Source organism: Rhamphochromis sp. 'chilingali', assembly GCF_963969265.1.
Source record: "Rhamphochromis sp. 'chilingali' genome assembly, chromosome: 12".
Classification (NCBI taxonomy): domain Eukaryota; kingdom Metazoa; phylum Chordata; class Actinopteri; order Cichliformes; family Cichlidae; genus Rhamphochromis; species Rhamphochromis sp. 'chilingali'.
The window spans coordinates 1,615,088-1,640,362 of record NC_137939.1 but is presented as its reverse complement, the minus strand read 5'-3'; the positions used below and the strand labels follow the sequence as shown (position 1 = coordinate 1,640,362).

The 25,275-nt window shown below is 41.3% G+C and overlaps 2 protein-coding genes across 4 annotated transcripts in view; one reads left to right on the top strand and one right to left on the bottom strand.

Annotated features, from left to right (window-relative positions):
- The window catches only part of LOC308408073 (protein Wnt-2b-A), a 30,183-nt gene extending 14,338 nt beyond the window's left edge, over positions 1–15,845 (bottom strand). The window contains exons 1-2 of one of the 2 annotated variants that reach the window (XM_080900146.1): positions 15,170–15,845; positions 6,819–6,935 (exon numbers count right to left, since the gene is read on the bottom strand). The gene's annotated coding sequence lies outside the window, so the exon portion shown is untranslated. The remainder of the gene's footprint in view (positions 1–6,818; positions 6,936–15,169) is intronic. The other variant, XM_080900147.1, reaches the window with a different exon arrangement.
- Positions 15,846–17,283: 1,438 nt separating this feature from the next.
- On the top strand, positions 17,284–20,906 carry fkbpl (FKBP prolyl isomerase like). Of its 2 annotated transcripts, none has more exons than XM_080899060.1 (4): positions 17,284–17,442; positions 18,293–18,445; positions 18,535–18,833; positions 20,137–20,906. In XM_080899060.1, the coding sequence occupies exons 2-4, from the start codon at positions 18,295–18,297 to the stop codon at positions 20,803–20,805; spliced, it is 1,119 nt and encodes a 372-aa protein (XP_080755186.1). In that variant the 5' UTR covers positions 17,284–17,442; positions 18,293–18,294; the 3' UTR covers positions 20,806–20,906. The 2 variants fall into 2 exon arrangements, with proteins under 2 accessions (XP_080755186.1, XP_080755185.1); XM_080899059.1 differs by having other exon boundaries at positions 18,293–18,454.
- The last annotated feature ends 4,369 nt before the right edge of the window (positions 20,907–25,275 follow it).

Below are 25,275 nucleotides of genomic sequence, written 5' to 3'. Positions count from 1 at the left end.
ATAGGCTGAGTTTTATTCAAATGGACCATATTGTTCAGCTCAGAGTGCATGAAGCTTCTGTTTATAATCATAATACTGATCATTTTAGATTATTTTACTGGAACTTGTCTTAATTTCTTGTAAAGTAAAGTAATGTAAAGTAGGCATGGTGATAAGATGAACTAGCCTAGTTACCTGAGTAAACAACAATCATCCTGAAATCCTTTAGCATTATGTATAGATCTAATGAAAGGTCAGAATACTACCCACACTCTAAAAATATACAGTCCTAAAGGGACGGACAAATCACAAAGTGTGTGTGCACGTTGGCACACATGCATGCAAGCCACCCGGAGAACTAGATCTGAGTCTTGTAAATTTAGATCTGTGGACAAAGATGAAGTACCTTGAACAAACACAGCTTTACTGGAACTCCAGAAGCTTCTGAAATGTCTGGCCAGCGCTCAAGGAAGGTGTCAGAACTTATTTTGAACCACTTCACCCCTTGGTGCAAACTGTGCAATATTAGACATGTCCATTGAGAGAAAAATTGTGTTTGCACGGGTGTAAAAACTTTGCATGCACGCACATATCCGTAACTGCTACTCTGTGCACCCTTGTGTTACATCATGGTTGGCCCCTAAGCTCTGCATACTTGTATACTTGTGAGCTTTTCCTTCTTTATCCTCAGGACAGCCTGTCATTAATAGATTTTATAGCTGCCATGAACACTCGTAAGTGTCCATAGATGTGCTTGTGATAACTCTATAATAGAACGTTTGCTGGGTCGCTGGAGGATGCCGTCATGCTAAACAGGTCCGAAGCATGCACTCACATAAACATGTACAGAAAAGAGAGCAGGTGACACAGATGACATCAAAGAGATGCCCAGGTCTGCATGGCCTCTTTGATGTTTAATACATCTCAGGCCCTTCTTTGGAAAAAACAGGTATGCCCCGGGCAATGCAAAGACTGATACGCACAGAAAAACACACAGCGATCAACTTGCTGCCTAGATACCGCGTTTCTATTCGCAACGTTTACTTTTTAAAGAGTCAGATGTTTGAAAATGATCTCATTTGAAATTTACCTTAATAAATGTTGGCCAGCTTTACAGCACACACAGAGTCCTTGTTCCATCTGAGTGACTCTGACTTTGTGCTGAGTAGTTTCCTGTTTTAGTGAGAAACTGTCTGCGTGACGTACGCTGCAGGTCATAGGCAGCTGGTCACATGGTGGCTGGCTGAGGTAGCACAATGAAGAGTGAATCAGTGAATTGAACACTTGTGCAGTGGATATTGTTACTGAAAGAAGAATGTAGCAGTTTGTGATTTTCATTTATTATTTTGAAGTTTAAGAAATCTGCCATTCTGGGTCCAAAAAAAGGAAAACCCAGGTACGTTGTAATAAGGCTTTTGCATAGTTGTGTACGGGTAGATGATTGTAGGGATATGCAGATGACAGCTAAATTATCAGTTTTTCATAAGCATTTCATATAAGCTTGATTAATTAATAAAACATGGTTTCTGCAATAACACTTTCTGAATATTCCCTTTTTTCTAATACATCTATTAGTGGAATCATGACAACTGATATTGATGATAACTATTACTTCACCCTAAACTATCAGTAAAGCATTCATGATAATATAGTTTTAAAAACCTGCTTGCTTTCATGTCTGTTCCCCTGTTCGTGTCCATCCTCTCATTATGCTGTGTATTTAAGTTTTCCTCTGTTGTCATCTCGTCGTCATTGCCTCCTCGATTGTGCCCTGTTTGCTCTGTTATGTCATCAGTTCTAGTTTTCAGTTTAGGTGGCTTTTCTTGTCATTTTTTATTTTATTTCCTGAGCTCGAGCTCTAAAGCTGTTCAAGTTCTGTTAAGCCTCTCTGTCAAGTCCTTTTGGGACTACACCATCTCAAGACAGTATTCAGCAGCAACAGGTGGATATACGGTGGCCCAGAGAGGCCAAACAGACTGCAACTTAAGGAAACACCAGGAATAAGAAAAACGCTGCAAAAGCACACAAAACACAACGGAAATAGGGAAAAACAGATTTCCAAAAGCACAAGGGAAGTGTTTCTGGTGTTTCCGTTGTCGTTTCTCCTATTTCCATTGTGTTTTGTGTGCAGCGTTTTTCTTATTGCACTGCCTTTGATATAACCAATGTTGGGAAATTTTGCATGATTTGTCTGAATGGGTGATTGTAGATTGAACTGTATATCACTCCTAGCTCTGGCTAAGACTGAAAGAAAGAGCCATTCACTGGTTAATGGGTGTCTAAGATGACTATTTCTCTCATACTTTGGTATAAAGTGAAAATACAGATTAAATGAGAGCTGTATTAGACCTACAGCAAATTCACAAGTTGAAAAGAATCATGACTGAAAGTGACATTTAATATCATTCTGTTCCTGCCATTTAATTTAAGAACTTCATGAAATAACGATACTCTGCCTTTACAAACACTGGGGAAAGATTTGTTCTAAAGAGCTGGATTTGAGCGTGGTAGTGGAATACCACGTAATACAAGTCTAGAAATTCCATGATCAGCTGTAAGTGGTCTTATTGGCGAATAGAAACAGTTATTAACCACAGCAGCTCAGCTGCAGAGCAGACTGTATACATTTCCAAACCTCCTGTGGCATCAACATCAGCACAAAAACTGTGCACAGGGAGCTTCATGGCATGAGTTTCATTACTCGTCTCTGTCATATTTAAAGCTGTTGCTTCGTCTGAGAAAAGGGGGAAAAACCTGAATGGAGGTAATCATGTGCATATTTCTGCCTTGATTACTGTATATAACAAGTAACTCTGATCTGGATTAGGTTCACTAAGCCTCCCTGGTGTTTTAGTCTCATAAGTCTTACCTTAAAAACTCCTTCTACACGTAGAAAGCTATAAGCTGAGGGGAGTTGGTGTGTGCTACATCAGTTGTGCTTTTCGAGGTCATTCCAGCAGATTCCATGATGAATTAAGAGCCGTTCATTCTGCTCAGACCAGTTTTAAAAAATGGATCCTAGAGAGTTTAATCCCCCAACTCACACCACAGTACATACAGGAATCAATGTTCTTAATAGAGCATGAATGTGTACATAATCCATGCATGTAATATGTAGTATTTCAAAATATTTGAATATGTACATGCAAGCTAGCGTTTTCCTCTTCTCCTTTCAATTGTTCTTGACGGTGAGGTATTTTTATACTCATGTTGAAAAAAGTCACAATATGAATGTTCTGGACATTCGTTTCTTTAAAATTGATAATTAAACAGAATAAAACACATGAATGTGTTCCCTTCTCTGGATTTAACTCCTTAATGAGCTCTTTGTGACCTGTGATGGAGTCTCTGTGAATTTTCTGTGATCCATCAAAATGTGTGATTGGTTTTCATTTTTGTGTTGAAGGTTGTACAGGTTGCCTGGTATTTTAGGTTGAATTCTTGAGTGGAGGCCATCATGGCCCTTTGGCACACGGATATGTGGCGAGGGCTCTGAGTTGTAGGAGAGGTCCCTCCACGCCCTGAGTGATGAGAGCAGGGTTTAACCGGCTGCAGGTGTGCTCAAGACAGGCGGGTTGGGCCTTTGAAGTGGAAGCCAACTGGGACCCCAGCCCATCTCTGACCAGCAGCCAGAACAGACACATTCGCTTTCAATTAACACTCTCCCTTCTTTCCCAATCCCTGCTTTTTATGCTTTGTGCACATTTTTTTGTGCTAATATATGTTCAATAAAAAAGAGCATGAAAGTTGTGGTGGGGTCGTGTTCATGATTCAAGTAAATACTTATTCCTACTGAGCTGACGAAGGCAGTAATCTGCCTATGTGCATTCAGCTCTTGCTTCACCTCGTGAAGCTCAGGGCCAGGTTGGATGTCCAGAGGACTGCGAGTTCTCTGACACCCTGAACCCTCAGTCATCTTTATACAATGAAATCATGTTTCTCTGGTCACACTCACACCCTGTCTTCTAAATGAAATGCATCCCATATTTAGTGCTTCTACAAAACGGAAAAAGCTATACTAACCCTGCTACTTAAGAAGAAGAGTATAGCAAATGCTGTTGTGGCTTATAAGCTGTTTTCACGAAGCATACATGCTTACATGCCCCTCTCATTACAAAGAGTGAAAAGTGAAATAAATGGCTGTTTCGATGGTAAGTTCCCTATAGGCAGCTACATCTGGCTCCTGTTAGTCACAAGCGTATAAAAAAAATGCGGTTAAGTCCCAGGCATTCTGTATTACAGACACACACACTGGGAGGTAAGAGTCCAGCATGGTGGTCACCCCCAGTACTCCCAGTCTATGCAAACCCAGCAGACAACAAGGGGCTCAGACAGAGACTAGTATTGCTGCATAAACAGTAACAATAACCCATATACAGCCTGTGTATGAAATATTAAACCCCCATATATTTGTACCTGCCGGCTTCTGCTGATATGTCTGCATGAGAGTCGGTGTCAATAATTGAAAAACGCAGCTCTGTCTGTAGAAGCAATAATGGACAAAACCACAGCAAAAGACTTAGAATGCAAAAGTGACTTTGTGGGAAGACACAGTCGCGCTCTACGCTGTGTTTGTTTGGGAGAGGGTTTGTGTGTGTGTTCCCAAAGCTCGAGCACCTACCCACAATGCAATTTGACCACCAACAGTTCAGGCTCAGTTTCCTGTGTGCTGTGTTTCTCGCAGCTAATGTCGCCTCAGGCAGAGAAAAGCAGACAACAGAGGTCTTGCACGCTTTCCTGACACGCTCAGCAAATTCTCAGGTTTGACACCGTTTTGTTTGCAGTCGCATACGAGCTTTTTCAAGTTTCTCTGTGAGGGTTTTGTCATATCCATCCATTTTCTTCTGCTTATCCTATCAGGATCACAGAGAGGCTGGAGCTTCACCCAGCTGCAGTAGGGTGAGAGACGGGGTCCATCTTAGACATGTCGCCATTCCTTAGCTTGTAACATTAACATCAGTTAATTAACGGGTTTGTATTTTGAATTAAAAATGTACTTTTAGCTGCTCCTGTTGCAAAACCCCCAAAAGTTTTTGATTCTTAACTATTGAACAGATAAAGGAAGCTAAAATGTTTCACCATATACTCAAGTATAATGATAATAACTTTACTTAGACGCCCACGCCTGGTGAACTTTGGATTACAAGCCTGTAAAATGAATGAATATGAAAGCATGCCACCATTCAAAAGAAGAATGCAAAGATGATCAACAGGATGTAACAGATGTAAACATACAGTCACAGACAAGCAAGTGAACTCAAGACAGACTACCTCTACATCCCAGAAGTCCAAACAAGTCTGTGTACACTTGGTGACACATTGCCGTGCGATGCTTCAGTACAATTGTGACTCACTGATCAGTCCTCGTTATCACAGCCGCTGATAGAGAAACTACTGACACAGACTTGAAGCATGTGCCGGGGTGTATAATGAGCATCTGATTGTGTAAGTGTAATGTTGACAAAATCATTAGCAAGAAATGCTTATCCCTTGACAAGTCAGACTCAGAAGCAGCTGGAAAATGGTGATGTTTATAAGGTTTTTCATCTTTTCGCCCCATTAGAGACTGAACTTTGATTTTTATGTGTAGTGCAAGTATTCTGGTAGTCTCTAAATGTTACTAACGTCAAAGCCAGCTAATCTTGAGCCAGCAGGCCTGTCTGAATAACTCAGAAGCCCTGGGAGTCTGTCTCTATCCTTTAACCTCCTGCTGCTTTAAATCCTGGACAAAACAGTTCTATTGATGTGATTTCAAATTAAGTGGGTTCTCCTAACAACTTTTGCATTAACGATATTGAAATTCGATGCCGGAGTAATGTCACCACTATGTTCTGACACAAACAAACCTGTTCAAAGCTGTTAAATAAGAGAACTGGTCATCATCAGAAGTGTGCACATCTTTGGGTCTTGACAGTCCTGCTGCTGCTGGCATTATCTAAAGACTCACACTGCCCTGCAAGGAATAGCGACAACAGTGTGCTAGCCTCATAAATTAGCCTTCGTGCATGCCAAGCTGATGTAAACAAACTGTAAGAGACCACCGGCATCAAAATCAAAACTTTTTTCTTCTTGGTAAAGAGCAGCGGCCTTCACGCCATATTTTAACAATAGATGTGTTGTGGCTACCTGAAGCAGTCCAGTAAAAGCTGGCATTTGTCCTGGACTGTCAGAGTGAAATGTTGCCCTTATGTCAGCTCTCAGTAAACTCTCTGACTGTGATGGACGGGCCCTCTCGTGGTCTCCTGAGATCTAACACACTGTAAGATACACTGAGGCTTAGATCAGCCTCTGGAGTGCTTTAAAATCCTGGAAGCATCTCCTGGCTTCTTGCTGCCAGGTTTCAGTAAATGGTGAAGTTCAGAGAGTTTGACGCCTGGTTGAAAAGTACTTCAGGCAGCAGTGGAAGAAATACTCATATCTTTACATGAGAAAAAGTAGCTATTTGGTGTACTACTTAAGCAAGGGTACTAATTAAGAAGAGGGATGTGACAGTTTTAGGTTAGCATTAACACCTATGTATTATTGGGGGGGGGGTTATGTCTCTGAGTGGTAGAGAGGGAGCTATTGTTTACTGTATTGTCAGAGATTCCCAATCTAAGGTTTTATTTGTTGACTTTATATTTTTAAAAATGTGAATGACTTTAATGCATTACTAACAGTTTTTATCCCTGATACATGTCATGGGCCCTGAATCTTTTTCCTTGAAATGGCCATAAAGCCAAAACTCAAACTGAGAAACAAATTAAATGAAAGTACAAATAGCAGTGCTTACGTAAATAAACTTTCCATCAGTGAAGATTGGAAGGTTGTTGGTTTCTTTTGGTTCTTGGCTTACTTACATTTTGGAATTAGACTGAATTCTGGCTTGTGTCCCGCACTGTTGTTCCTTTGAATCCTGTCAGTCTGTCCATCCAACGGGTGGGTCCGTTCAGAAAGTTCCAACAAAAACTGGTCATCTGGCAAAATAAGTGGAACCCAACTCAACTTTTGTTTCAACGCAACACAACCTCAACGAACCTAGACTGATGCTGGCCAATCACATACAGATAATAGCTGGTAGATTGTTCTATAACGTCAATAGTCTGCTACAATGTGAATTTCCAACATTAACCTCATGATTACAACAGAGAAAGAAACAAAGAAAGATGCTGGTGTAACAACCATTATTCAATTCAATTCAATTTTATTTAAATAGTGTCAAATCACAATAACAGGTGCTTTCTATTGTAAAGTAAAGACAATAATACAGAGAAAACACCAACATTCAAATGACCACCTATGAGCAAGCACTTGGTGACAGTGGGAAGGAAAAACTCAATTTTAGCAGGAAGAAACCTCAGGAAGAAAATTATGCAGTGAGTTTTCTGGGATTTTTTATTCTTTCCTTGTAGCAGCATACTGCCACAAGTGCAGCCTTGTGTGTCGTTTTAGTGCAGGCCTTTAGCCTTGCATGAACTGCTGTCACTGCAAATACTTAAGCCCTTGATCCACTGGGATTCTTCCAGTTCACATCTGAACTCCACTACCAACTGTGGTCATCATTCATCAATGTTTCTGTGCATGACTGTGTAACCTTGTGCTTCTAAGCCAACTCCATGGTCCTCTTTGTTGGTTATCTGTCGCTCTAATGTTTCATCAGTTCGCTCTCTCAATGAGTTTCCTTCACTGTAACATTCTTGTTTTTCCACCCCAAGTCCTTAACTTGGCAATGAAACTTGTGCCTGACACAAACTCATCTTCCTGAAGAAAAAAAAAGGTAATCCAGAAAGCGTCCAATTAGATCACAGAGCAATAGATCCATCCATCAGTTTGTTTCCGCTGCTTATCTAGGTCTGGATTGCATGGACAGCAAGATGCCCAGAGCTGCCCAGAGGAACTGGTGGAGGTCACTGGCAGGAGGCCAGTGACCTCCACCAGTTCCTCTGGGCAGAGAGTGAGGTGTTACCAAGCTAGCTGAGACGCATGATCTCTCCGGTGTGTCTTTCCCAGGGTCTCCACTAATTTGGATATGCCTACAACACCTCACAGAGTCTACCTGATCAGATGCCTAAACCACCTTAACTGGGTCTTTTCAATATGAGAGTCCTTCTCACTCTAGTGGAGAACCCCAACACAATTTGGAGGATGATTGTTTCCACAACTTGTATCCAACATCTCATTCTTTAAGTCACTATCAGCAGCTCGTGGCCGTAGGTGAGTGAGTCTTCCAACAGAAGACTATAGTAAATCAACAGCTTTGCTTTCAGGTTCAGGTCTCTCTTAATCATGCCAGTCTGCTACAATATCTGAATAATATCTGTCAACAATATCTGCCAATCTTCTGCCCCCTTCTTCCCTCACTTGTGATATACATGAATTACTCAAAACTCTGCTCCTTTCCAACTGTGAACCATGAGGTCAGACTTGGAAGTGCAAAATGTTCCTCCAGCTGCTTTGCATTTGGCTGCACATTGCCCTAGTACAAGCTGAAGGTCATTGTTCAGTGAAGAACCACATTGTCAGAAGAACAACATCACTCCAAAATTCAAAGACTCAGGCTACCAAAACCAGTACCCTATTATATACTCAGTACATTAGCCTATGCAGTCCAAAAACTTATGAACAAAAGCCCTGGCGAAGTAACTTACTGCCCAATACTTTATAATCCTCAAACACCCCCTACAAGTCCAAGGAAGACATGTAGAAAGTTTTGTAAACACCCATGCACCCTCAAATATCCTCAAGAGAGGTCCGGTGTTCCATGACCAAGAAGGAAACCACATTGTTCGTCCAGAATCTGAGGTTGATCTCAAAGATGGACTCTTCTCTCCAGTAGTCTGCACTTCCCAAGGGAGCCGAGTGTGATATCCCTAAATCTGAAATACACCTCCAAAAGCCAATTTATGGGTAGGGGGACACCCACCCCAGTTTGAAGGGCACAGTCCGCAACATCCATGCAGTGTTGCAGATGCATGTCAACCCAAGAACATCCAGAGCTTTAAAGGATTAGGTGGAGCTGATCATTCCAAGGGGTAAAATCACTGGAGAGCAAACTCTGCCTCCTCTCCAGAGGGTGCTGGGGCTGAGGGTTGTTTTTCTATAGACTTCTATAAAACTAGAAGGCATTTTAGAACCAGAAGAATTGCATTCATCTTTAATACTGTCTATGGCGGTGGGCTGTTATCTGTTTTTTTGCCTCAGATCTTTTGCTGAGGCACCAACTGCACCTAAACCAAAACGTTTTATGTCGTTAGAATGAGGCTGACATGGACATTTATTTTATGTGTTATATGTGAGAATGTCCATTCTGACTCACCCCAGTATTTACAGGAGTTCATCTGTAAAACCACTTTTGCAAATTATAAGCGCAGGTGTTTCTTGGAATATCAGTTCTGAAACTACCAGATAACTTCTTAAAGGGGGCATTGCTTCATCTACTAAGATTGAGCATCAAGATAGTTTTTTGCAGGCTGATAGAGATAGACTACAACAGAATTTGCATGACGTAGCATGAACATTAAATTAAAGGTCTTTTAAATCAAACAGACTGCCTTATCAGTCTCTGCATGGGATTTAAAACAGACGCTGTAGCAGAGAGAAACACATGTCCACGTTAAGCAGTTTCACTGATCAAGCTGATATGAGCTATGAGAACCGAGCTGGAACGTATCCCCTCCTAGAGGTGCTGCTGCAACCTGTCAGGAACCATACTTACTCAGTCTTTTCATGTTGTCATTAAAACTATCAATGTGTGATGCTGCTTTCATGAAGAAGGTAACTAGCAATGATCAGACAACATGTAATTTGTTGGGATGTGGATGTTTTGGAAACAGATGATATAAATTGTTTTGCATTTCTTTGGTTTTGCGATCTGTGTTGGGACCATCTCTGCTAAGAGAAGAATGAAGAAGAAAGAAATCGAAAGCAAAGAGCAGAGGAGTGACTGATTGCAGGGCACACAACCAAATGGGAACCAGAGACTGTGAGTTGTCAGCGCTGCTACAGATTTATACTTTACCTGCTACCCTGGGATCTGCCACACATACACCTGGTCAGAACAGAACAAAAGAGGGGGGGGAGATGTGAAAAGGTTTGTGCACGGAGTCAGAGGTCAAACGGTGTGATAGGATTAGTAATAGATGCCTACAAAGATGATAAGAGATGGAGAGGGCTGGCTCTGGGGCAAAAACAGCAACTTCAGCTGGGTCTTATTTAGATCAGCCTTTTGTACTCTGGAGCCCTGTGCGCCCGCCTGTGCATCTGCCCTCCGCATGTTGGACAGCACTGGGTGGGTTTTTCTGCCTTTTCTGCCCTTTACTCACACACTGCCCTATTTCTTTCTCCAGAGTGTAAGAGCTGAAACTGTCTTTTCAAGGAGGGTATTTATTCTTTTTTTCTGATTTAAAAATGACTTAAATCAGTTAATGATGACTTCCTATTGAATTTGATTCTGAAATTAAAACCGATAGTGAAATAAAGGTATAATAATGCATAATATGGGACAAAGATATTAGAAGCACCCTGTTCAATTAGTTAGAGTTATAGACTCTGAAGGCTGATCCTGAACATCAGGAAGGCAAAAGTTATCCAGCATCTGCAACAAGCTCATTTCCCCTTTCATTATTAAAGTTTCGTCACAGCTTAAACTAAAGAAATACTGAGTCATTGAAGGAAAACTCACAAAAAAGTGTTTAAGAGGCGAAATATTAACCGAACTGGGCATTCTCAAAGCAACACTTTCCATTTGCTGAACAGGACAAATATTTGGATTTCCAACCTACAGCAGATGCATCACAACTCTTGAGTACCACACAAACATGCAAACATACTCAACTACTTAGTGTTGGATTGGATCTCTAGAAAGCCTTTACTGTCCTTGTTCTCTGCGAAATACAACAAATTTAGGAGTGCAACTCCCAAATGGTGCATTAAAGCACCAGCAACTGTGAAACACTAACAATAACTTCCCATGTCTAATCAACACACACACACACACACAACATATCCTGCTGATATTCTGCTGGTCGCATCACAGCCCTCGGGTTTGAAGACTTAAAGCTCTGATCTTATTAATGTGGTCTGGCTCGCCACAGGCAGCTTGTGGACAGCAGTATATGAAACCACTGAGTGTAACTGACAGACACAGATGACAGAACATGCCCAGTCTACAAGTTAACACACCGCAGAGCTCCTAACTGTTACTTTGACTCAGGTCTGGTCTGAATTAGATCCTCTCATCCCTTCTGCAGACCGCATACCCTGATTTAACCCCAACACCTGGATAAACCTCAACTGGTCATTTCTGAATCCCAGAATCGGTGCCTTTTTATTGGCTTGTTGGTCAGCTGGTCTCTGCTCTTTATCTCTTCTATGCTCTCTTATATTCATCACTGAGTTAAGTTAAGAGGAGATGCAAATGGGCATATCCCACCTGTACAGAGTTAGCTCTTGGGGGGCCTGCAGACAAGACTTTTCCTGAACACAGATCTGCAAAATCTTTATGGATATGTCAAATAAATTTTTAACATTCAACCCACTTAAAGACTGCTAAATGGTTGCTCATATTAATTGTGACCAACGTTTCTAACAAAGAGATCAGGTCATCTAAGACGCACAGCTTTGACTATGCGCTAACAGCTTGCTCACCCATTTGGTGTTTAAACCTTCTGTTTGTGAAGGGCAGCCAATTAGAAGAAGGATGGGTTAAAGGGAGAGCATTTTTCAAATTGTGGGTCAACTGAGGACCTCTACCAAGTCCCAATTTAAGATAAATAGGAATTACTGTGAACTCTGAATCATTCAGAGCTGTTCTAATAGAGTCCAGGAATAAAAAAAGAAAAAGAATGGCGCACCTATTAAAGACCGACTGATCTGACTACGTAATGTTTTATCTACAGGGAATGGTGGAAGTATAATGCATAAAAGCTATGGCAAGACAAGAACAGGTGGCAGGTGTATGTGTGTTTGTGTGTGTGGTCAGATCTTGGCAGTCAGTCACTGGTGGTGAGATATGAGGCTTAACTGGCTTTATCTTAGATGGTACTGAAAGGCCACACTGGCTGCCAGACGTTATGAAGGTATAACTGCTTGAGAAGAAGTATATCCAGATGTGTGCTGGTGTGCACGCTAATGGCCCTCAGTTACTCTCAGATTAGCGAACACACCACCCACCCACACACACACACACACACACACACACACATACACACACACACACACACACACACAGCCCAGCAAACAAACACATAAAAGTACTGTCAAAAGAATCTCCTCAGGCTCCCTCACAGGAAGGCCCCATTAAAGTGTGTGCATTGATTAGAAAAAAAAAAGTCTGCCCTGTGGCTCCCGATAGCCATCTCCTCCCCTCATTGGGTTTCTACTCAAGCTGCAAGCTGGGCAGCTCCAAGTCTATAACTGCACCCCCCCAGGGGGAAACACTATAATGGAGTTAAGGAACCTCTTTAAGCTCCAGATAAAGAAAATTTACCCATACTTAATGCCAGATTCCCCATGTTGCTTGTGGGCACATATATATTAGCATGCTGTGTTTTAAATGTGTTTAGTAATGGAAAAAATGGACAAGTAGAGGGATTCATGTGCATTCAAACAACAGAGAGTAAGAGTCTCTCATAAAACATTAAGGTGTAACTCAGCTGGTCTTAGAGAAACACAAATCTGAAAATTCATGTCCTTTTTATACACAGACTAATCTTGCATTAAGTAAAGGGGGAGGTGTCAGTCAGTTAAAAGAACTTCCCATCCTGAAGACAGAAAAAGTGTTGAATCATTATTAGCATTTCCTCTATGCTGCCAAAGACTGCCATAAACCATTCACTTCCTGATGGCACAATTATTAATGTTGGTAATAAGTAGCATAGGTAACATTTTCAGAGGAGCCTGACTTTAATGAGCAGCCTCACTCGCATCTGCCACACAAGCAATACTATGTCTTACATGGGAATTCGACTGAGAGCCTGTCTTTCCCCTTGCAGTTGAAGCAATCTCATCATGACGTTATAATGTAGATAGATGGCTCTGACCTGGCAGACTATGCTCCATAACTGCTAATGGAAGAGAAAAGCAATATTTTACTTCTTGTGCAATTCTGCTGGCAGTCAGTCTGAATTACAAGGCTGTGGACCAAGACCGCCTTTGCTTTGTATTGATCTGTCCGAAAGCAGCACATCTAAGACAGTGAGAGAAACAGCGTACCAGATATGCATCATGTTAGTGGCAAAACAATGTCTCTCACCCTTTCACCAGCTCTCTTGAACCTATAATTTCAGTGGCTCTAATCAGCCATAGGATCAGCCTTGATCTCCACTTGACCTGGAAACCTTAATAAATTGCACTCTTTGATTGACACCACATTTGTACACTATACTTTTTCCCAGTGGCCCAATAAGTTTGTGGCTTATCTTTTTTTTTTTGACTTATCATTTTTGAGCACAGTCACAGTGTGGAGGAGTCATGAGATTTCCTTTAGCATAGCTAGACTTTCCCATGCGTGAACAAGCATGGGAACCACTTAGTATAAAGTTCTGTCTTCACACTGAGCTAACATTTTAAAATCTGATCCTATTGTCAATGTTTCTCAATAGGAACAACAAACAGGCCAGAGGGAGCAAAACTAGCTCCGGTTAAACACTCAGCGACGGCAGTGTGTGCAGCAGTCCCTCTCCCTGTGAGGGATAAACACTGTGTCGTGGCCCGATCTGTTTACGAGTTCGCCTCTGGCCGGCCAGGGTCGCAGAGGTTTTGTGTGTGTGTGTGTGTGTGTGTGTGTGTGTGTGTGTGTGTGTGTGTGTGTGTGTGTGTGTGTGTGTGTGTGTGTGTGCGAGAGAGTGTTGGGGAATGTGTGATAGAGGGATTACAGGCGAGCTAGCCGTCGCTTTCATGAGGAAAAAAACAAACACAAGCAGAATGCTAGACCTGCTCAATGCATAGCGTTTATGGTTGGGAAATTAAGTTTTGGGGCTTGGCAGACTCATTCTCTCATCAATGCACAGTGTTGATGAGCTTCAGTCTAGGATGACCAGACAGAACAAATAAAATGTGGGGCAAAAAGTAACCTGTGTACACCCACTGTGGGGGGTTGTTGCTAATAATCAGAGGTTAACAAATAAGTTAACAAATAAACTAGAGATGGCACGATACCACTTTTTTATGTCCGATACCGATACCGATATCATAAATTTGGATATCTGCCGATACCGATATGAATCCGATATAGTGTTTTTTAATCAACAAAGCTGTTTTTTAAAATATCTTGCTGCATTTTGCAAGTCTGCAAGTTCATACTCAAGTTTAAAACAACAACTACACTAAAGCTATTCTGTTATACCTGTATACAAAAAAAATATTTCATAGTTCAGCAATACTGATCAATCTAATAAACTTAGACCTACACCATCCTCCCTATTCTGGTATTTTAAAGAGTACTTAGCGTAAATATTAAGCAACCTAACTAATAGGGTTCCAACTCCCAGCAACAAAAATAAAAAAATAAAAAATAGGGAACCACCCCTCACGCTCCACCTCATGATGCTTAATCGACGTAATCAACCTTAATTTGATGCAGTGTGAAAAAAAATGCACAGAAATCAATTATTTTTCAAGAAATATTAAATAGATTCAACATCTTTCTTCAACAAAATTGCAGACTGCACAGATGGTACCTTCCCAAAGGAAAATGTACTATAGCTTACTAGGGTATATATATTAGACTTAATAGTCACTATATACAGTAATTGACTTCTATTCATTTTACATCAAATTAAAACTTTGGGTGTCAGATAATTATTTATTAAAAGCTAGACATTTTAAATAAGAATAAGAAAGAAAAGTATGTCTTTGTGCCCCCTTTTCCCAGTTAATGCCCTATCGGCCCCCCTGGCTAAACTTTGCTAGATCCGCCCCTGCACAGTTACCAGCCGTCAGCTACGTAGAAAAAGATCCTGGTGTAGAAAGTAATATTAAATAAATTGTAACAACAGCTGATCAAGCTTAAACGTGCTGCTGTTGTTCAGCCGCTGGTTTCCTCTTTCTGGCGCAAAGTGGGCCAAAAACAAACAAGAGAGACTCACGACAGAAAAGCCGATCAGCTGATCATTAGCAGTTTCATGATTGAAGTAGCAGCCGGAGAGCGAGAGGCAGTCGCTCGTTAAGCTTAACGCAGGAATGCTTTACAAACATTCAGAGATGGACTTACACACTTGCTTTACTTCTCTCGGGGATAACTTTGTCGGAGATGAAATGCCAGGTTGCTAGCGAAGCTCCAAATGCTATCCAGACCACCGACAGGTCCCGCATGCCACAGCTGCTCTATCACGTGATGCATACTGCTCCGACGTTCTGAGGTGAGTTACGGCGTGTTGCAAGTTTTGTGAGGTGCTTTCGTGATATTTAATGGATCGGATTACATTTTTTATTTTTCTCCGATATCCGATCCAGTAATTTAGGTCAGTATCGGACCGATACCGATACATAATATCGGATCGGTCCATCTCTAAAATAAACACACATACACAAACAATGCAGGTGTTCTCTTGTTCTCTGGAGACCATCTATCCTCTGTTTCCTTTGTTCTGATTTTCTCTTTTATCTCTTCTTTCCCGGCAGATTTGTCTTTTTTTGTTCACCTGTCATATTCCACCTTTTCCCTGAATGACGCATGTTGAACCCCTCGGAGAGGCGAGCCGAAGTCGTACCAGCCCTCCTGGCAGTGCTCAGCTCTGGCTCCTGATTTTGCAGCTGTTCCCTGGAACCCAACTCGAAGCCGGTTTTACCGCCCTTCTAGGGAACGTGGAGCGGCCTGGGATACATGCTTCTGAACTTACCCACAGGGATGTTTCACAAGAGGCCAGCTGGGAAGTCAGTGGGAGCCAATAGGAAGGTGAGGGGGGTTGAAGGAGAGGGTCAATACCAGAATCCGAAGAGAGTTAAGAGAAAGAATTGGAATGGGTAACGGATGGAGAAAGATTAAAGAAGCTTTGCTTCTGGTTCTGGTTTGTGTGTGAGAAAACCAGAAAAGATGGTGAGTTAGATGACGCACTTTTGATTTTGTTGTCATAAATGTATAATGACAGCTTCATTTTTTCACGTTTTTAAGCCATTTCATAAGCATGCAACAGTCAGCAGGACAACAGCTCACTTCAGAATGCAACCAGAACTTTTCATATGTATCTCCTCTCACTGCGGTGGGATGGGGCAGGGTGTCACCTCTGAGCAAGAAGGTCCTCGGTTCAAACTCACTGGCACACTGGAGCCCTTCAGTGTGGACTTTACATGCTCGCCACTATGTAAGTGCCCCAACATGGGGTAACTTTTATATGCTTTCACCATGACTTTTACCTCTACAGTAAAAAAAAAGTGTACTATAAGCACAATGAAATGGACTGGCCTTTTGTATTCAGTGAAACAAAGCATTTTTTTTCCCTTTCTTTGACTCTGAATTCATGCAGACAGGGTTTATGCACGATTTAAAAAACATCACATTGCAACAAACTGAAACTAAAGTACATTCAGCTGGTCAATAAAGAGGGCACGGTTCTACAATGTGGCCCATACTGTACTGATCACAGCTGTGTTATATTGCTGGTGAGAGAGCGACCCCTACTGGAAAGTTATGTCTTTACAATTTTCAAACATTCTGAGTTGCTTTGGTGCAATTCTCAAATTCTGTGCATCATCCTACTGTTATGACAATTGTGAAATATCAATGATTTGGGGGGGGGGTTAATCAATCCAATTTTTTATGACTTAAACAATCAACTTTTTCCTTAATGGTATGACCTCATTGTTTTGTATTTCTGACCGATTAGTAGTATTAAAAATTCAAATGTTTTGGTCCTCCCAGGGACACCAGTGCATGGGCGTAACTTTGTGCTGAACATTGGGGTGAACAACTTTCTGAGATGTGAACTTCAGAAATGTGCCAGACATACAGTCCTGTGAAAAAAATCTATTTGCATGTTTATATTTGCCATAGTCATTTCCAATTATGATAACTCCATTCTGTAAATACTCCAGTTATCTTTGTCTAATGTTAAAATTTGCCTGATGATCTGAAGCATGTAATATTGACATTATTTTATTAACTTAAAAAAGTAATAAAAACTATTTCATTGTAATCATTTGAAGTATATGAGCAGGTGATATTTGCAGGTAACACATGATTGCTTGGGTTTTTGCCCACCTGCAATACCTTCATGGCCCACGAGGGCGCGTAAAGGGGCCTACATTTCGGCTATCGCTGAAACAGCCAACATAAATATACTTCAGTGCGGTAGGGGGCGGAACATAGCAGTTGCCTTTCATCCGCCACTACACACAAAGAAGAAGAAGAAGCCGCACTAACAGAAAGCGAAGAAGAAAGCGATCACTGTAAGGTGTTTGTTTTCGTGTCATCACTGGTAATCTGCCATCTTTATTTCTTTTAGATTATTGGAATAGCAGATGCCAACTTTTATGCATTTATATGAGGTAAGTTGGACATTTGTGAGCTATAGGCACCAACTGACTATCGCTCGTATAATGTAGAATAGTTAAATTCAGGTCCTGTGGACTTGCACGATAGCTACCTGATGCTAGTTATCGTTCTAACGTTACTGGGGCGTGTTAATGTGCGTGCTAGCTAAAACAGTGCTATCTATCAGTAGTAGCATTGGCGACGCTTAGTTGAATGTCCCTGACCTGTTGGTGATTGTTGTCAACAGTCAGCTTTGTAACATTGCAGTAATAACAGTATGGTTGCTTAAATCTAATGGACTTGCAGTGTGTCCTTAAAAAGAATCATGCAAAGGTTGTATCCAGCAAAGCGCTGACACAGAGCCTGAGAGAGGTGCAGTAAGTGTCCACATCCATCTATAAAACACGGTGAGGGTTCGGTAATGGTTTTGTGCGGCATTTGAGACACGATGTGTTGTGAGTTTCTCAAAATTGAAGGAAATATAAATGCAAAAAAGTACAGTCAGATTTAGATCCATCGTGCGCTATCATGTTGAAAGGATCTGATTCACAACAGCTTCATTTTTCTGAATTGCAATGATCCCAAACACACTGCAAGGCACTAAAAGCATACCTGAATGGAAAAACACACAAGTATTCTGAAAAGCAGCCAACATCCAGAGAAGAGCTTTAAATGTCCTGTAAGAAACCTGGACAAATGTTCCTGAAAAAGTAAAGAAATGAGAAAAGCTTGGCTAACAGACTTCGAGCTATGTTGAAGAATAAAGATGGTCGTGTCATGTGACCTTACAAAGCTGTTTATTGTCTTAAATGAATGTATGAACATAACATGTGGTAAACTTTTCTTTCTTATTATTTTATCCAGTGATGGAGCCCGATTACCCTCCAGAAACACTACATACTGAAAGTGATCATGATAGCGTTTGCAACACCTCCTGGGTCTCTGTGTGTCCCCGAGGCCTCTGGAAGGTCCACCAAAAGCGACTAAACAGTCAGCAGACAGCTTCTGATCCAGCAGGTGTAACACGTATGATACTCATTTGTTCCTTGTTATAATGAATGAGTTTTCTTTACTCCAGCTAACAAATATTTCTTTGTATCTTACAGCAATTTCATCAAATAATTGTCCAAGGTTGGGTTCGCTGTGTAGAGTCCAAGTGCGTCTCAAAGCTAACAATGATGAAGCAGAGAATGTAGCATGTGAAAAAACAGGTGAGAAGCTGCCAGCCCAGCCTGATCCGTTCACCGCTGAACTTACTGAATCTGGTACCACACCCTTTGTGAGGTGTAAAGACTCTGTGCTGCAGGTCCCACTGGGTGACTGGACAACACTGAGGCTAGGGGATGGTCAGTGTGATATCACAGAGGCGTGTTTGGAGGGAATGAGAGCTGGGGAGAAGTGTGAGGTAAGATTTAACTGAGTATTGAAGTCTTTGTTTCAGTATTCTGTTTTTTGATGGATGAGGCAGAAAAAATAAATGTAAACTTCAGAAATAAGAAAAGCTTAAAGTGTATTTGGTGTCACAGAAACAGGAGTATTTGAAAACTTTCTTTACAGTTTGTATTCTGTACTATATGCATTCTGGGATATCTGTCTCCAAGTCCACTGTATCAAGTCTGGGATCAATCTTAGCTTGCAGTAAATGATAACCAATCAGACGTCAGGGTCAGTTGACGAGCCGCAGTGATGATTTAAATTGTTTCTTGATTCCCTGCAGCAAAGGAGCCATGAAAAAATGAATTAAATAGACAAATAATTAAATATGTGTAAAATAAAATTAATTGATATTTTAATAAATTGAAATTTAATTAATTATTTCAGCATTAATTAATTTGTGACACATTTGCCCCTTATTGATAGATGTATTTAATTTCTTTAATTTTGGCACTGCTTGACCTCCACAGTGTTTCTTATTTATTTATTCCACACTTGGTCAACAGTTTGCACAGTTAGTTCTTTCAGACAAACCAACCACACTTTCTATCAGTAAAGCACTGCAACCACGTGTGAAAAGCAGCAGGAAGAAGAAAATATTCTTATTAAACCCTGCTGCCTATCTACAATCCAACTTATATTGCAAGTGGGCACCAAAAGTCAAGGAACAAACTAACATTAACATTTATCTCCGGTCCTAACAACACATTTCCAATCAGAATATACCAGAATAATATATATATAAAATAAACGAGGCAAAAAAATAATGGATCCTTTTTCAATTAACTCCAATTTCATTCACATTCTTCATATTGAGTTATCGTTTTAGACATGTAACACTTTTTAAAACAATATAAATTTATACAACTCTTTAAATTATAATGAAGAGACTTCCACAGTCGTATACTCCTAATCGTTGGACTCATTAATCTTTGTGTTGTCCTAGCTAGCTGATGCTTAAAATAAAATTTCCTTCTGTTGTCTTCTCCCCCCGAACACCTTAAAAATACTCTTTGTAACTTAAATTAATATCTCCAATTTCTCAAATTGATCTCTAATTTCTGGCTGACCATCATTTGATAGCTCATCCTAAAACACACATTTCTCTCAACCTGTGTAAATACTGTTTTGTTTAAATGATCTTTCCCTTCATCTTTCTTGATGAAATCGTGATGGCTAAATGACCGATGCTCTGTCGTGTTTATCCTTGGTTTTGTTTTTAACTGTCAACCGTGTAAAGATGAAAGGTCTTAACATTGTATTTTGCTACCCAGATACAGCTTTCTCCTTTGGAAACTGGACCAGATGCTGCTGTTCCCCACCCCTCAGATGAAAGCCTTCCCTTTTTTGCCACAGTGGAATTGCAAGCTTTCACACCAGGCAAGGAAGCCTGGGAGATGTCTCCTGGTGAAAAATGGGAATGGGTCAAGTCACACAAGGACACGGGCGGAGTGAGATTCAGGAGCGAGGATTTGTGGGGGGCCGCGGACAGCTACAGCAAGGCCATGAAACTAGTCATCACTTTTTGTAATCACGTTAGAGATGTGGCGAAAAAGGGATGGGAGTATGAAGCTGAGGAGCAGAGAGAAGCAACTCTGGAAACACTTGATCCTTCAGCTGAAGAACTCAACAAAATGAAAGCTGACCTCCACTCCAACTTGTCCCTGTGCCAGCTAAAACTGAACCAACCAGAGCGGGCTAAGGCCAATGCTGCTAAAGCCACTCAGCTGGAACCCGGCTGTGCCAAAGCCTGGTACCGGCTGGGGAAAGCATGCCAGATTGTGAATGAATTGGAAGAGGCCAAACAGGCATTTAGGAAACTGCTGGAGCTGCAGCCAGAAATGCCTGCTGCTCTGAAAGCGCTTAAAGATATTGCAAGTAGAGAGAAAGCAACAAATGCACAGCTGGGACTGAGACTAAGCAAAATGTTCAGCTCAAGATAAAATATCAGTAGAGAGAAATGTGTGTTCTCATGATTCCCCATTAAATGTAAGTGCATTAACAACCACTGCCTCGATCTAAAATAAAGCCACTGTGATGTTGATTCATGTTTCTCCTCCAACTCTGTTCTTCCTTTCTTGTGAGAGATGCACGAAGGTAGAAATCACACGTCAGAAGGTTTATTTGGAATTGTAGTTGCAGGAGAAAGAGACAAATGACACCATGACAACATTTCTTTGTAGCCTATCTTTTATATTATGGTCTACATCAATTCCCTCATTGCCCCCTATTTTTTTTTTTCAGCTTTAAAAATGCATGGATAACAACAATAATTATACTTTAGCATTATAATATAATTTTGATACAAATCCTCCTTCACACCGGTAGATTAACCACGCTAACATAAGAAATGATTTTGGTAGTTACCAGTGCTGAACCAACCAGAGCGGGCTAAGGCCAATGCTGCTAAAGCCACTCAGCTGGAACCCGGCTGTGCCAAAGCCTGGTACCGGCTGGGGAAAGCATGCCAGGGCAGCTATGGCAGAAACCCTACACTGGGTGGTGGTCTAATTTTTTGTTTTATTTCTTGTAAAAGAAAAACCAGTGTTGCCAACTTAGCGACTTTGTCGCTATATTTAGCGAGTTTTCAGGCCCCTTAGCAACTTTTTTTTCTAAAAAGCGACTAGTGACAAATCTGGCGACTTTTTCTGGTGTTATTGGAGACTTGTTTATGACGACTTTTTGACGTGAAAGAGCGTGTTGCTCTTACTCTGAACAAACAGCGGTGCTGCCGTGGGCACCTCACCCGTGCTAAAGCGCTCACGGGCGGAGGATAGTCCTCCCCCAGCTGCAGGAGATGTTCACACCTATGCGTCCAAACTGCAAATGAATCGCGCATGAGCGAAGCCGCTGCTCCGCACTGAGCAGTCAGTTCTTATTTTACTGTTATGCTGTTTTGTGGATCACAAGGTTTAAAACTACTTATAAACACACACACAAAGTAACTCCACCAGAGTGCCTGTTTCGGGTCACTTTTGCCGGTCCAAGACCGCGGTAAAGTGAGCCGTCATTTGTGAGCCGCGGTCAAGCCAGCCGCCTCCTATCCGCCGCATAAATTTCCTTGCGCTTTTACACCAGTCTTTACGGTAGCGCCTTTTCGCCTTTCGACTGAAAGCCTAGACTCGCGCGCACACACACAAATTACAATGGAACAGCCCAATACAGCCATCGTGACAGTCTGGTTGCATATTCAAAAATTCATTAAAAATCATTCTTAAAAGTTGATGCCAAGCTTTCAACACAATCCTCTTCTCGGACACCTACTTTACCTCTGGGGCAGGTTTTACCCAGATTTACTGTAATATTACTCAGAAATCACAGTAAACTCATATTCAGTGCAATACAGTCAATACACTACAATTATGTTTATTTCAAAAATTCATTAAAAGTCATCCTGAGTAGTTGATGTCCAACTTTCAACACATCCCTCCTCTGGGACACCTACTGTACCTGTGTGCCAGGTTTCAGCCAGATTCACTGTAAAATTCCTCAGAAATTAAAGGACATTTATATGCAATTCAATACAGCCAATACACTACAATTATGGAAATTTCAAAAATTCATTAAAAATCATCCATAATAGTTGAGGTCCAACTTTCAACACTTTCTTACTCTGGGCGTCCTACCGTACCTCTGGGCCAAGTTACATCTCAATTCACTGTAATCTTTATCAAAAATTGAAAGAACAATTATATGTCAATGCTGGATGTGTGTCCTTTCAAAGTGACACTAAATAACAGAACTCAGGCACATCAGGGAATAATCCAAAAGGCAGATTTATTAAACAAAAACAACATACAAAATATCTCTAACCCATACTACATAACCTAAAAAGAAACAAAGGGACACTTAGAAGCACAAGGAAACAATACTGAAAGGGCAAGAGACACAGTCCAAACATAATCCACAACTAAAATGCCAAAAGAACAAGTCATCCCACATAGCAGACGGGTCTTGCCTGGATCTGGTGTCAAGCCGGCACTGCTGGCTGACTTCTGGCATGGTAAGATGGCACTGTTTATGTGATGGCATGCCACATTTGGCCTGATTGGGTGAATGTGACATGTTGTATAGAGCACTTTGAGTAATATGGGTGAGTAAAAAAGCGCTGTATAAGAATCAGTCCATTCACTGTCTGAACAGAGTTTCGTCATGTTACTTTTGCACTATTATGTTCCAGCACATGTTGTTATTACATGGCTTACATGGCTAAGGTACACATTAGGCTGACATCTGGGGCCAGAGCTGAAACTTGGCCCAGACGTACAGCAGGTTTCCCGGAGGAGGGATGTGTTGAAAGTTGGACCTCAACTACTCAGGATGATTTTTCATGAATTTTTGAAAATTGAGAGAATCCTATTGTATTGACTCTATTAGATTGAATACAAGTTTCCTTTAATTTCTGAGGAATTCTACAGTACATCTGGCTGAAACTTGGCACACAGGTACAGTAGGTGTCCCAGAGGAGGGGTGTGTTCTGAGCCCCCTGCTGTACTCTTTGTACACATATGACTGTGTGGCCACTACCAGCTCCACCACCATCATCAAGTTTGCTGACGACACCGTCGTGGTGGGCCTGATCTCTGATAACAACGAGACGGCCTACCTGAAGGAGATTAGGAATCTGGAGAACTGGTGCCAGAGGAACAACCTCCTTCTAAACGTCAGTAAGACAAAGGAGCTGATAGTGGACTTCAGCACTAAGCAGGAGAGGAACTACCAGACCCCCGTCATCAACGAGTGCCCAGTGGAGAGAGTTGAGAGCTTCAAATACCTCGGAGTTCACATCACACAGGACCTGTCATGGTCCTGTCACATCAACACCGTGGTGAAAAAGGCCCGACAGCGTCTCTACCACCTCAGACGCTTGAGAGACTTCCAACTGCCCTCCAAGGTGCTCAGGAACTTTTACTCCTGCACCATAGAGAGCATCCTGGCGGGAAACATCTTAACCTGGTTCGGGAACAGCACCATGCAGGACAGACGAGCTCTACAGAGGGTTGTGCGGTCAGCTGAGCGCACCATCCGCTCCGAGCTCCCTGACCTGCACTCAATCTACAGCAGGCGGTGCTGGACCAAGGCCAGGAAGATCGTGAAGGACCTCAGCCATCCCAACAACAGACTGTTCTCTCTGTTGAGGTCAGGAAAGTGATTCCGCTCCCTGAAGACCAACACAGAGAGACTGAGGAGGAGCTTCTTCCCGCAGGCGATACGGTCTCTCAATCACACCACCACACAGTACTGACCCACACATATGGTTCTTACACACACACTGGACTTTCTGAACATTGTTTCACTTCATTACTTAAATCACGCTGCTGTTATTGTGTATATATTTATTTATATTTCTTCATACATTCTTATATAGTTCTATATTGTGTATTTTGTTGTACAGTTATTTTATTTTCAACTTTAATTTATATATTTTATCTTATTCTTTCCCAGTTAAATTTACCCTTCATTCTAATTTGTGTTGTACAGTTATTTCATTTTTAACCTTAATTTATATTTTATTCCTTCCTAGTTAAATTTACCCTTTTTAATTTTTCATATTTATTTCCTATCTTATTCATAGCCTTTTCCTTTTTTGTTTTCTTTAGGTCACGAGCAGTTGTCCAAGCATTTCACTACATATCGTACTGTGTATGACTGTGTACGTGACAAATAAAATTTGAATTTGAATTTGAAAGTTGGACCTCAACTACTCAGGATGATTTTTAATGAATTTCTGAAATTTCCATAATTGTAGTGTATTGGCTGTATTGCATTGAATACAAGTACCCTTTAATTTTTGAGGAATTTTACAGTGAATCTGGCTGAAACCTGGCACACAGGTACAGTAGGTGTCCCGGAGGAGGAATGTGTTGAAAGTTGTACCTCAACTACTCAGGATGATTTTTAATGAATTTCTGACATTTCCATAATTGTATTGACTGTATCGGGCTGTTTCATTGTAATTTGTGTGCGCGCATGTGCGTGCGACTGTTCGCGCGAGTGCACGTGTGCGCGGGTATAGGCTTTCAATCGGCACATAAAGCGAAAAGGCGCTACCGTAAAGACTGGTGTAAAAGCGCAAGGAAATTTATGCGGCGGATAGGAGACGGCTGGCTTGACCGCGGCTCACAAATGACGGCTCACTTTACCGCGGTGGTCCAAGCCCGGGTAAAGGAGCAGGGTTGGAATTGTGACATTAAAAAACAATAATTGCTAAAATAAATTTAATTTGTAGTTATAAATAAATTCTAACTGCATTTAATACGTTTTTGCTCACTTTATGTCTCTTCCACGATGTTATTTCTCTCTCCAACAGTTATATTAGCATGACCCATTATGCAAATTAGGCGATGACGTCATTTAGCGACTTCTAGCGACTTTTAGGACAGCCAATAGCGATTTTCCTTACTGAGGAGTTG

Excerpts from the sequence above, each read along its gene's own strand:
- fkbpl (XM_080899059.1), top strand. The coding sequence starts at position 18,295 with ATGGAGCCCGATTACCCTCCAGAAACACTACATACTGAAAGTGATCAT. Across the intron at positions 18,455-18,534 it reads TGATCCAGCAGGTGTAACAC|CAATTTCATCAAATAATTGT; the intron begins GTATGATACTCA and ends TGTATCTTACAG. Across the intron at positions 18,834-20,136 it reads GAGCTGGGGAGAAGTGTGAG|ATACAGCTTTCTCCTTTGGA; the intron begins GTAAGATTTAAC and ends TTTGCTACCCAG.